At 40.4% G+C, this 14,250-nt stretch overlaps 1 protein-coding gene across 1 annotated transcript; it reads right to left on the reverse strand.

Moving 5' to 3' along the window:
• Nucleotides 1-10,884: 10,884 nt before the first annotated feature.
• Nucleotides 10,885-11,487, reverse strand: LOC145981465 (uncharacterized). Its single transcript, XM_083114697.1, has one exon. It carries the CDS (start codon nt 11,485-11,487, stop codon nt 10,885-10,887), a length of 603 nt encoding a protein of 200 aa, XP_082970823.1.
• Between the last annotated feature and the right edge of the window lie 2,763 nt (nt 11,488-14,250).

Consider the following 14,250-nt stretch of genomic DNA (forward strand, 5'->3'; position numbering starts at 1 on the left):
CGGAAGCATTTAGTGACGAAATGCCCCTTTGCATCGCATGCCCTTTAAGTAGATGGCAGCAGCAGTTCCTATCCAAGATGTCAGTGAACAAATGGCTGCTCACAAAAAAAGAATTATGTAGATGTATATGGAAGGGTAAAACCGTAATGCTGCAGTAAGTAAATGCTAAGACTCCGAAATATGTGTTAACATACAGTATTAGAAAACGAGCCATGTAAAAATTGCCTTTGCACCATAATAAATTCACATAGTGGTTCAGATCACACTTTAGACTGTAAGTCCAGTCCCGGTTAGCCTTACTGTACATAATGTGGACAACATAAACAGTATGTTAACACAAAACATGTTCAGTATGTGCCTGTAGCATAGAAGTCTGTTCATGTTGAAAATATAAGAATGCGGCAATGATATGGAAATTATACAATCAGAACCTGGGGCAATAACCCAAAAGGTTAGGTATAGGTGTAACTGAGTATAAGTACGTTCAAGAAATAGTTTTTCTATTCAGTAAGAAAACCATAAAAAACTAAAATTTGACTTCACAACCGGTTTTCATCTGCACTGAGAAGACAGTGTGTAATGTCGTTCTAATTATCTACTTGAATCAATGTATTGCTTAAGCTTTAGAAATTGTCATGTGCTACATGATGACACCCACTGAGAACAAATACTTAACAACAGCTTCTGAGACTGTGATTACTATTAAAATTTATGAGAAGAGCTTTGTCGTTTAATTTAATGACAATTTCTAGACGAACTAGCAGAGAGTGAAGAGGAAATATGCTATATTACATAAAACAGAAATTTGAGGTTAGCATTTACGTTCTCCATACAAAAACAACAACACAACATTCTACAATACATACAATTAAAGGTAATTTAAATAACTTACCGCCAACTACAGAAAATCACTTTAACATACAAAACGTAATGATAATTACACGTTGGAGTTAACTACAAACTGAATCATGCGTACCTAGCCGTTATGCAATGACAATGCAATGTTGCCAGGTTGAAATTTCTTCCGACTGGGCAGGAAATTTACAAAAGTTCCCGTCAATATGAAAATCTAGAATTCTGTATATTATTTTTCGTTGAGCCATGGTCATCGGGAGAGGAGAGGAGGCAGGCACGTAGCCGGAGGCTCGGGAGGTTGAAGCCCCACCCGAAATGCTACAAATATCCAATTTAAATAGTGTATAGTGGTAATTAATTTTTGGGCCGTGTCCGAAAGGTGCAATTTCGTACTTGAAGCGATCATCCTCCGCAGGCCCGTACCTAGGGCAGGGGCTATTCCCCTCCCCTCGAGCCATGAAATTTTTAAATGTAAACCTATAAAAGCTACGAAAATATCATCGACAATTTTTCAAACTTGTAAAAATTTGAATTTTGTTCTTGCATGAATTGAATGTGCTTGTTGCTTAGAGAGGCAGTCTCCACAAGTCAGCAGTATCCCATATTGAGTACTTTTATAATCATTGATGCAAGGTTACCAGCAGCGGCGGCAATTGGAGGGGCATGGGGGGCGGTGTTAGCCATCCACTATTTCCACTGTAATTGCTCCTGCACTCGGTGACGGTGCCAGCCTGAAATAATTTGGGGGTGGGCTACAGATTCCGGAGCCAAATTCTCGGAGGGCTATCAGATATCGGATAAAATGTATTGACATATTATTTTGCTACGGTATAATTTTGCCATTGACATATTTTAGATTCAGGCGCAAAGGTAAATCACTATGTAAGATACTGTATTCAATTCCTTCACACACAAAAGTACTTTTAGGCACGAATATTTTAGGCCAAAAAAAATACAATATTCTTTTTTTCTTAAGCCATTATTTAATGGTATAATATCACAGACTTATTATTGAGATTACAAAATACACCTAATTGACACTTACTCTCAACTCTGGATATGCGTATTAATACTGCATGTATTTCTAAGTGTGAATTCTATTGTGTGTAAGTGAGAAAATGAACCACAGTAAGAACGTCTGTCCGTAAAGAGTAGTAGCAAAATTATATAATAGCCTTTGTAAGCTTTTCCGTGATGGGCAGAATAGATAGATAATTAATTTTTGGCGTCAGTTTTGACTGCGACTCTCCAAACCATAGGCGTGCGCACGGGTGGGGGGCATTTTACCCTGATAATAGGTGGCCGCGGTGGCTCAGTCGGTAACGCGTCTGACTACCATGCTCAAGGTTCCGGCTTCGATCCCCGGTCGGTTCAAATCCGGGAACTTTTCTAAAGTTGGAAGCGGTCCCGGCGCCTACCAGCATCGAATAACATGGGTACCCCTGGGGGTGGTAAAGGCGGTCAGGGGCGTGGTGCTGATCACATCACTCCCACTGGATCACCACCACATCCCCTATACGCCTTCATGGCGTGGTGCTAAGCACAGGGGAACACTTTACTTTACTTTAATAGTGTTGCCCACTCTAAAAAACACCACTTGAATTTGAAACTATCGCATTAATGTAAATCACTGTGACTGAAATCAAATTATACGTGTGAAATATATATCTTTTTCGTTGACATTCTTTTTCTATGGGCGAGTTGTGGCCATCCTTGCCCCCCCCCCTTTCCAGACGTCCGTGTTCCTACATTATTATACTTTCAACTAGAAATTAGTGTAGAGGAATCTTATCGCCGTTATTAAACGATATTATACTCTGGTAACATTACAGTATAGGCGGTGTTAAAGGCGGAGCTACTGCAGAGCATGCGCACTCGTCTGGTCCCCCTCGAACATCCGGTTACGCTTACTGTGCTAGGAGCTTCTTTTACAAGGATATAAGGTGTCAGCTGTGTAGCATATGGTTGCACAGTTCGATCGGGAACAAATTTATTGAGTCAAGTATCACTTCATAGGTTTCCGAAGGACGTTGAGAGACAAAACCTGTTGATAGAAGCAGAACGAGAAAGGATTGGTACCCGAAAAGGATTTTAACGACTTGCGTTTTGTTACAAGCATGTTGATCGTTTATCTGCTTATTGTGTTGTGGTGAAAAGCACGCCTCTTGGTGATGTTTCAAACCGAAGCGACACGCGACATCACTGGTTCGTACCGAAATGACAAGCGACACAGACCCATTTAGTTTATAAATAAGCATTTACCGCCTATGGGAAATCAAGTCTTAGGCGGCACAATACACGCCATTGGGAATCTGAGCGACACGTGCAGCTTGTCCTGTCGCTTCGGTTCGAAAAATTTCATTGATCACTGAGGATTAGTGTTGCCTACGAGACGAGACGAGACTTTGGTCTGTCTCGTCCCGTCTCGTGAAAATGCCGTCTCGTCTCGTGTATCGTCTCGAAAATATTTGTTTGTCTAGTCCCGTGTCTTGTCTCGAAGGGCTCTATCCCGTCTCGTCCCGTCTCGTTTTGTCTCGTCTCGTCTGTTAAAGGAATGCAGGATATTATGCCAAGAAAAGTTAAAACTAGAAGACATCACAAAATATTATTCCCGAAAGTGGGAAAAACCTTAAAATATTTTGTTCACTGTATAGTGAGAATAAATGAGGTTCGTTAACCATAAGGACATTAATCTAATACATGAAAATCTGTGTGTGTGTGTGTGTGTCTGTGTGTGTATGTTTGTTCCGGCATAACTCTTGAACGCCTGGAACGATTTCAACAAAACTTGGTACGCGTATCTCTTGAAATCTCGAAAGAAATACTGTGGGTAAGACAGCCCTGGAGGTGGGGGTGGGGAGGGGTGACATGTAAAAATAATCGAAAACGACAGACATTAGTGTGGAATCCATAATTTTCGGGGTCTCTAAGATTAATAGCGACACTCCTAATGCCGTACGACTCCAAGTTCATCACCTATCGGGATGGGGGTTGAGAGGGGGTTAAAATTAAAATGTCAAAAATTACCAAGATTAGTGTCGAATCCATAGTTCTTGGAGTCGCTAAGCTAATTGGTGACATTATCGATGACCAAACTTAGTACACACATGAACTACACTCTGGAAAGAAATACTGTGGGGGTAAGACACCACTGGCACCCTAGAATCGGGGATGGGAAGGGGGTGACATTTAAAAATAATCTAAAATGACCGATATTAGTGTGGAATCCATAGTTTCCGGGGTCGACAGTGGCGTCGCTAGGCCATCTTCTTTGGGGGGGCTGCAACGAGATACATGACTTATTACTATTGTAATAATTTTTAATGTTTGAAAATAGCAAAGTGATTAATAAGACAATAATATATAACAAGCATAAGGAATTAAAACTAACATAGACTTACTGCATTAATTTTTATGAAAACAGATGGATATTCTTGTCCTGTTTTTCTAATGCTGGTGAACTATGTCTTTATCTATCAGCTATACTCTGCGGTTCGAATTTCTTGCAAAATTATCAATAACACAATCCACACACAATTCATGACACGCTTCCTTTTCTATGGCCAGTATTGCAAGTGAGGAAAGTCTATCTTGGCCCATACTATTACGCAAACATGTCTTGATTCAAACAGCTAAAACTCCTCTCACACGATGCTGATGTCACAGGAATTGTCACTGCAATTTGCAACATTCTGCATAAGTTCGGAAACATGTCTTTTGGAATGGCGTTCATTAAATGTACTATGGATGTGATGGTGTATGTCAAGTTCTTTAGGTAATTTTTTGCAACCATGATTTCAGAGATCGGCACTTGTAATTTAATAGTCACAAAAACCACTCAAGAATTGAGGGTTCAAAAACAAGTCAAAATTTGTTGTAAGTAAAGAAAATTCCGGAAAATGGTTAGCAACACTGTCGGCTACCAGACGTAGTGACTGTGAGTCTACGCTCATGTTCATTTCTGTTTGCGTTTATCAGTACGCGTGTTGTTTATACTGTGTTGTGTTGTGTGTGCTATTCAGTGCTAGTGCTTTATTGTGTGTTAATTGTTATTCATTCATTAGTTATGCCGCTAAACAAATATAGTCTTGAACAAAGAGTTTTTATGTACGATAATTACGTGAAAACGAATTCTTGCAGAAAAGTGAGAGACAGGATCTCTTGAACCTAATAAACGTGTTGTATTGCTGTTGAAGGAGGTCATTTTCAACATCTCTTATAACACAGGAGGTTAGTGATCATCATTATTATTACTTTTAAATATCATTTTACGCTTTCGGTTTGCTTTATGCGCCGGGATGCTGTCTTCCATTTCTGTCAACTGAGGATAAAGTAGCGATGTCTAATCCAAGATTAGATGTCAGAAATAAGGTGCCAGAAATATTTGTATTTGGGAGGACACCTTTTCCAGCATCCTTGCGAAAAGGTACGTGCTTATTTCAATTGTAATTGTAACTGTAATTGTGAAAAGTGGAAACATTACAAAACAAGCTGTTTCTGTCACGGACTTCCTGAACGCAATTTGCCGGGACCCGTTGCATGAAGAAGCAGCCGAACGGCCGACATTCTGGTGGTAAACGACTGAAATAACCTCCCTGTAGAACAAATGACGGCTATCGTTTGCACTGTTGCCAGTTAAAGACATGACGTGTCAGATGTAAGATCGTGGTTTAAAAAAAAAACTATGTCACAACGAAACGATTCTTTCCCAGAATATGTACCTAGAGGTATGTTCCTGCATTAACAATTGTTCAAATATATTTTCTCGAAATACTGTATGTAATAATAGCTAAAAATTGGGGGGCTTATCGAGGGATTGGGGGGGCTGAAGCCCCCCCAACAAGGGCCTAGCGACGCCACTGGGGGTGGATAAGATGAAAAGGGACACTCCCAATGCCGTTCAACTCCAAGACACCCCTGGCACCATTAGGGATGGGGTAGTAAGTGTGACGATTTTCTACGCGAACATGATTTTCAAGTATAATGTTAAATTCCGCGTCGAATATCCTCACATCTTTCCTCATACATTCCGGTACGCTTCGCGTCAGTGTTTTCAAATTCTACTTAATTTTTTGACCGATAGAGGTCACTAGTGGCTTTCCCTGCTTCACGAACTCGATCGACGAAAACGGCAGTTCCGTTTCAGCTCGCGAGTCGCGAGGGATTTCTTGGTGTGACGTCATGGACTACGAGAGAAGTAGCGGCTCGTGGAACTCAGTGCTTCTCTCTCTCGTCGATCGCAATTTGTAGCACGGCACGAACTAAGTTCTTCGAACATTACGAGGAAACGTTGCATTGTTCACGTATAGTGCTAGTACGTCTGAGAGGTGTTGGGATCTTTGGAAAACAAACGTCAAAATACAAGGATGGAAATTTGGAACTTAGTTGACCATTGACCATTTTGACCGAACATAACTTTCCTTGGTTCACCTGGCGCAACTCGAAGTATGAAGGATGGATGGATCAGTTGGTGAGAAGTAAGGACACGAGGGAAACGAGGACAATACCATTCAACGAGCTTGAAAGTGACCAATTGGAGGACGTTCCCCCGTTTGTCTAGATGCCGAGGATTTGCCCAAGTTAACTGAGGTGAACAGTTATCCAACGAACTGAGGTATGTACTCTACGGCTCCCTTTTTATAAGTGAACTGTGAATGCGTGTTTTTTTTTTTGGACAAGAATGTCACTCACCCCCGTTTTTTCTTATCTTTTGCGATTACGTGATAATTGAATCAAGAAAGTAACGCACGACGTACAAAAGAAAGAATTGTACGTAAAACAACCATCGATTCAGTTTTGGATGATTGGACATTGTAACCTTGCGATTGACATAGTGGAAAAAGAAAGCGACGCTCGGTCACCCCCCCCCCCCTAGAGGCCAGCATAGTTTGCCTTTTACCTACCCACTGCCCGCTTGCACGCGATAACAGGTTTACCTGCTCGCCTGCCCACGGCAACGAGTCGACTTGCGTCTTTACCCGGGTTCTTGGTCTTCAAGGCGCTCTGCGCTTACAAGGTACCTGGGCATTCAACAAGACCCGGGCGCCTGCAAAACCTGCTGGAAGGAAACAGCCCTCCGGCAGCGTGTCGCTCCAGGTGTTTCATCACCACGTGGACGGCTGCAGCCAGTGTTGCCTACTCACGCAGCTACTAAATCCTACGAAGTCCTAGGAGGAGCTTCTTCTCCAAGGAGAATTTATATACTTAGAGATTTCAGTTCAGCGTAAGCAGTTTTTATCTTATTGCCAGGAAATGCACGCAATATTACAGTTTCATTTATCTAAATGAATGATCGAGCAAACAAAAATCTCCTCACTGAAAACTAATTGTTTTTCTTTGCATGGTGCCTTAACCAGGCACGCAGTGGCGCAACCAGAAGAGGCAGGGTGCAATGCTCACAACCTTGGACGGAAATTGTCTAGCGGAGGGGTCAGGGTGGGGGTCAAACATTAAAGTACAAGTCTCATCAAGTTCAAGCAAAGGGGTAGCGGGAGTCGGCCCTGAGCGCCGAACGATCTAAGTGAGAAAAGTTTTAAAACAGAGAATGCTATGGCGGCCCGTGATATTATTTGCTATTAATGTTGGTTTGTTACAAGTTGGATGAATTAATTATGTAATACGTCGCTCCATGTGAAAAGAAAATATTGTAGATGGAAATTTTACATGCCATATGTATGTACATTCGGAATGCATTTATCATGCATTTTCTTTCTTTCAAAAATAGTTTGTGTGCTTGTTTTCTATTATTAGCTAATGTGAAATTGACGTGTTGAAAAAATATTTCTAATCCTCTGTTTTAACACAAATGCGTGAGAACCGACTTCTACCCCCTTTTTGCGTGATTTATGAGGATAATAATGCTTTTCATGCTACTTTATTACTATTATTGTGATTGTTGTTGTTGTTACGTTTATCCAAGTACTTGCCCCCCCCCCCCAAACGAGGGTAACGGCAATGCCCCTGGCTGGCTACGGCTCTGGTGTTCGCAGTAGAACAGTGTGTTGTTTGACTCGCGACCTCAGCGTCGAACGTGACATGTTTCAGTCCTGCCCTATATCACTATATATACGTATATTGGTTATTTACGACATATACTTATGGATCCTGTGCCACGGAAAACCTATTTCAATGTGTGTGGGGGGGGTAGCAACATTCGTAAATCTCATTTCATTGGTGATGTGGCTTACGAAGCTTTGAGTTCCCTTTTTTAAGTAGTGAAAATCTATTGCAGTTGGCAACACTGCAGAACGGTGTGGGCCCGGTGCAGTTTCTACTCGAAGCAACTACGTCATGCAGAGGGAGGGGTCTGCAGTTGATGGAAAGAACGAACTGAGACCTACTAGGTATCGTAAGACTGCGGGTACCCGGCGGGTCTACATTGCCTGCCAGGAACGATCTGGGCAGGTGGGCATACAAGCTGCTCAAGCGAGGATGTTGCGCAGGTTGCATGGCATTTCAGGAGCGATGTCTCGCGAACGGGTCTGCTCCAGGTCTTGTGCAGGCCTCTGCCCCCCCCCCCCTCTTTTTGTATAAAAGAGAAAAGAGACAAGCCACTCAATTAGAATCACGTGAGCACAAGCCGGGGAATACGATTAACATGACTGCAAACTAAACCTTGAGCTGAGATAACTTTTTGCGAAACGTATCGGATGGGTCTAATAAGAGCACCAAAACAATTAATATGTTAAGTGGACGTTTTTTTTGAGTAACGAGAATTAACAAAGAGTTGAAGTAAAATGCAATTATAGATTTACCTTAACGTATTTTAATTGATTGCATTGTATTATGACATTTGTAGTTGCCGGATGTGTTCCAGTTTTATTATCTTGTTATTTGCCGGTAACAAAGAATTGTTGATCCACCTTTAAGTCACTTATAGTTATATGTTGAATTAAATAATTTGTTATGAATAATATTATGTACATGTTGTTCTTGGGAACGCCAGCCATTCTCCGTTGCGAGGTTATGGCGTAATAAATTTTGACTAGAGTCGCAAAATTAAACTAAGTGTACGTAATTATCCCTTATAACACAAAACTAGAGTGTTGGTTTAATTTTGACAAAACGAGACGGGAAATCATACTCACACGGACGAGGGGTTACATTTATTGAGTGAGAAAAGAGTTAATTCGATTTCAGTATTTTTACGTGCATCGTTGCGACCACGTTTACCTTTATCAAGTTGGTTCTCAGTAGAGACTGAGGTGACAGTCCAAAATACTGTCATTAGCCTCAACAAAATCCCTGACTATTGTAACTGATTGGATTGTTTTTTCTTGTTTATCGAGCGAGTAATTGAATTTCCACGGACCTCTACACTTTCCTTCCAAATCTTGACTACTTCGTCACGCACGCAACCATCAGGTTACATAACGGAGTGACATGTAAAAATAATCGAAAACGACCGATATTAGTGTGGAATCCATATTTTTCGGGATCGATAAGATGAATATGGACACTCCCAATGCCGTTCGACCCCAAGACACCCCTGGGGTGGGGATGGGAAGGGGGTGACATGTAGTAATAATCGAAAACGACCGATATTTATGTAATCCATACATTTCGGGTCTCTAAGATGAATAGTGACACTCCCAATGACGTTCAACTCCAAGACACCCCTGGCACCCCTAGGGGTGGGTGTGCGAAGGAGGTGACATGTAAAATGACCGATATTAGTGTGGAATCCATAGTTTTCGGGGTCGCTAAGATGAATAGTGACAGTCCCAATGCCGTTCAACTCCAAGTTGATTTTACACTATAGTTAGAATTCAATGTTTTCCTGTTTAATAGAAGATTGGGATAAATAAATACCCGAGCATCGACGGGCAATCAGCTAGTATTTAATATAATGTTTGTTAATTACCAATAGGTAGAGAATGAAATCTACTTTGTTGTTTTTCTGCCTTCAATCAACTCTCTTATCCATCGTACACTAAGGGACCTTTCAGACCGAAGCAACAAGCAACAGGCGACAAGCCGCATGGGGAGTTTGCATCGAATTTACGTTCAACACGAGCCCCTTTCGTATACCGCGTGAGGGACCTAAAAGTACCACCTGAAATAGCGAAGAAACCAGAAACAGTAGCGATGTGAGGTTTGCGGGAAACAATAATATCAAATGGGGTTCGTAAATCGGAGGTATGGGGTGGGTCGAAAAATATCGACAAATGGGACATCTGGAGCAAAGTCATATTTTTTAAATGGAACGATATTTATACAATAACATGCATAATATAAAAGAGCACACGCAGAGAAACACAACGCCGTTGGTCTCATACATCTACTGCACATAGGAACGAAGATATGGCCATGTGAAAATATGTAAACAAACTAACAAGTGGCCCACTTGACCGTCAGTACCACGGCATGTAAGACTTCTCAGGTGCCTGACAGAACTGCCTTTACGCAGAGCAAGTTTTGATAGCAGGTCCACGAGATCGTGTTAGTTCATAGCAAGCAGTCGTAGTGGTAAGAGCTAAGATTATGGTGTTCACAAACATAGAAAAAGCGGACATGATCCTGATTTATGGGGAATGCCGAAAGAATGCCTCAGAAGCCTACCGTGTGTACGCAGAGTGATATCCGTACAGACGACAGCCAGGTTGCAAACTCACTACATTTATCCGCAGATGCATAAAGGTTACAAATACAAATACAAATAAAAGTTTTCTGCTTTTTACGGTACTTTTGATCATTAGAAATTTATGAATATGTTTTTTTGATTTACTAACAATTAAACTTTGCTTATGTACAAGAACGTATCTCACATTTACGAAAGTAAACTGTAAAATTATGCAGTTGCGATTAAAATATTGAAAGTAGTAAACAATAATAAAAGAAGCAAAACACGTATATATCAAAGAAAAGAGGAACTCAAACATTTAGAAGCTACAACTTAAGACTAAATGTGTTCCCGAGAAATAAAAATTATAAGAGTAATGTGAAATTTAAATTTTATGTTATGAAAGGTAAAAGAGATTTTAAAAAATGATAAAGTTTACAGATCACTCATATCTTCCCGCTAAGCGTTCAAAGTTCATCTAATTGCTTTCTACAAGTGATGAAGTGCTTCACGTTTCCAATGTTTATCACGATATTCCCATCTTGGGTCCAACAGTTCTTGTAATGGTATTTGCTCGTAGCCAGTTTCAGAAGCTCTAGATGTGCGCGGCAGAGATCTTCTGTGATGGTGATATTAGAACCCTTCAGTTTCCGTTTATTTCGAAACACACTTGCTCTCGCACGGTAACTAGTAAATTTAACAAGAATGGCTCTTGGCTTACCTCCGTTCTTCTGTCCTCCTACCCTGTGGCTTCTGCAAATATCACCATGCTGGATTTTGATGCCCAGTTGCTCTTCAAACAAGGCGATTGCTTTGTTGTCGGTATTCTCGTTGGAAGTTTCGGGAATACCGAATATCCGGATGGAGTTCCTCCTCTGGTACTGCTCTAAGTCGTCCAATTTGTCCCTGAGCCCTCGGAGTTCCTCATCCTTCTTCTTCAGTTCATCCTTCATGCTGTGCATTTCTTCAACGTTAAAGTTTAGTGTTTCCTCCAGACTTTGAAGCACTGATTTTGTCACTGCCTCGACTATCGAGTCCACCATAATTTTCATCATTTCAGGTGCCTGCATAGCAATCTTCACTTCTTCACAGTTACTTCTACCGTTATGCCTCCAACAGAACCTACCACCCCCCTTGAAATGAACTCCACTGCTCTAGGGCATGTCCTCCGTCACCCTCTCGCCGAGGACAAAAGAACCGGCTGCTCCCTGGGTCTCAAAATAGCAAATGTAAACGTCAGGTCATTATTCCCCAAACTTCAGGAAATATGTATCGAAATTACAGAGAAACAGATTGACATTCTTGTTATAACAGAAACGTGGTTAACTTGCAATATAACGGATAATGCATTGAAAATTCCAGGTTATGACTTAATACGCTCTGATCGCCATTACAGCATGGGTGGGGGTGTCTGCATATACGCACGGGAGGGACTAAAACTGCATCCGTTGTCTTTCGAAATCGAAGGAGAGTTTGACGTTGAGTACCTTGCAGCTACGGTTGAAATAAAAAAGGAACGTCTCGGTATTTGTGCCGTATACAGGCCTAAGCGTATTCCATATACACAGTTGTCAATTTTAGAAGATATATTGACCGAAATGTATCCAATAGTTAATGACCTTGTTATAGCTGGAGATTTCAACATTAATTTCTTACATCCAGACTGTGCTGACGTCGTTTACATTCAAAATTTGTTTAATCCATTTCAATTAACGCAAATAATCAATAAACCGACCAGAATAACCTCCACGACTAAGTCATTAATTGATCTGACGTTTGTCAGCAACATGCAAAATATAATCCAACATTATCCGGTGTCGGTGAGCCAGTCAGCAATAGCGATCATAGAATGACCCACGTTGTACTTGCGTATACCAAACCAGAAAGCGTGAACAGAATTATATACCACAGAAAATACAGTGATATTGATTATGATAAATTAGTGAAGGATGCAGAAAAAATTAACTGGGGAAAAATATATAACCCCGATAACTTGGATATGAAAGTAGAGTATTTCAATGTCAACTTACTTGATCTCTTTGACAAGCACGCGCCAGTTCGTAAAACACGAGTTCGTAACAAACGTATGCCGTGGATTACATCGAATGTGAAGCTGTTGATGAAACTAAGGGACAATGCGTTTCGTAAATTCAAGCGAATCGGAACTGAATCTGCATGGAAAGAATACAAAGAATTGAGAAATTTCACGACATCCGTTATTCGGCAAGAAAAAAAGTGTTATTTTGAGCATAATATCAATAAAACACCAAGACAACCAAAGCATTTATGGAAGCAGCTGAAATCTGTAGGCATTGGCTCAAATAAAAATGATCTCCCCTCCACGTTTGACAATGCGAACGAGATAAATGAACATTTTATTAATTCAATTGATAGTCTAAATATCGACCAACGTCTGATATCTCAAGAATGTTTAAAATTTAGTAACCAAAAGGTTAATAATATGCTTCCCGAATTTGCTTTTAAAAAAGTGGATGGCTATACTGTAAGAAAATGTTTGTACGAAATCAAGTCTACTGCTATTGGTGCAGATGGAATATCAACTACAATGCTGAAGTTATCGCTACCTTTTATTTTGCCTATCATCACACATATTATTAACTTTTCGCTCGAGAAATCCGTATTTCCCAGGAAATGGAAAGAAGCTTTGATAACACCACTCCCTAAGACGACCCGACCAACTAATGTAAACGACCTTCGACCTATTAGTGTTCTGCCTGTGTGTTCAAAACTACTAGAAAAAATAATCTATAAACAGACATTTAGCTTCATTGCCCAAAACAATATTCTTCCACCCTCACAGTCAGGATTTCGGCCGGCACACAGCACTGCTACGGCTTTGCTGAAAGTCACAAATGACATCCTCCAGGCTATGGATAAGAAATTCGTCACTGCATTAATATTATTGGACCTGTCCAAAGCATTTGATACGGTACAACATAAATTACTGCTCAGTAAACTGAAATAATACAGTTTTTCACAATCTACCCTTAACTGGTATTTTTCATATCTAAGTAACCGAAACCAACGTGTAAAACTGTCGCCTACTTTATTATCTAATAATTTATATATTTCATCTGGTGTTCCACAAGGATCTATACTAGGTCCCTTATTGTTTACGATTTATATTGCAGACCTACCCTCAGTTGTCAAATACTGTAACGTACATTCATATGCTGATGACACTCAACTAACCAAATCATTCAATCCAACAGAATTTGCCATAAGTATTGAATACATAAGTAATGATTTGGGTGCGATAAAAACATGGTGTGATGCAAATGGCCTTAAAATTAATGCTAATAAGTCACGTTATACATTTATTGGAACTCGGAATGCTGTTGGTTCGGTCGAGCACACTAATACAACAATTAAAATAAATGATGATGTCATACCTAGAGCTGAAGTAGTTAAAAGTCTTGGACTGATATTTGACGCTCGGCTATCATGGAATGAGCATATTAGCCGCCAAATCAATAAATCATTTGGAACACTTAGATTCTTGTTTAAATTTAACAAACTATTATCTTCAGAAATCAAGCAGCGATTAGTTGAAACACTTATATATCCATTTCTCGACTATTGTGACGTAGTGTACTCTGGTAGAATAAATAAAACTTTACAAGCAAAGATTCAAAAATGCCAAAATGCGTGCATGCGGTTCATATTTTGCATCCCGAGACGTGAACATATTTTACCTTCCATAAATAATAAGAATATCCTCAATATGTACCGTAGGCGGCTACTGCATACATATTGCCTTATACATAAAATTATTACATCTGGCAAGCCGTCGTATCTGGCAGACATGTTGA

Source organism: Lepisma saccharinum, chromosome 2, assembly GCF_977018435.1.
Source record: "Lepisma saccharinum chromosome 2, izLepSacc3.1, whole genome shotgun sequence".
Classification (NCBI taxonomy): domain Eukaryota; kingdom Metazoa; phylum Arthropoda; class Insecta; order Zygentoma; family Lepismatidae; genus Lepisma; species Lepisma saccharinum.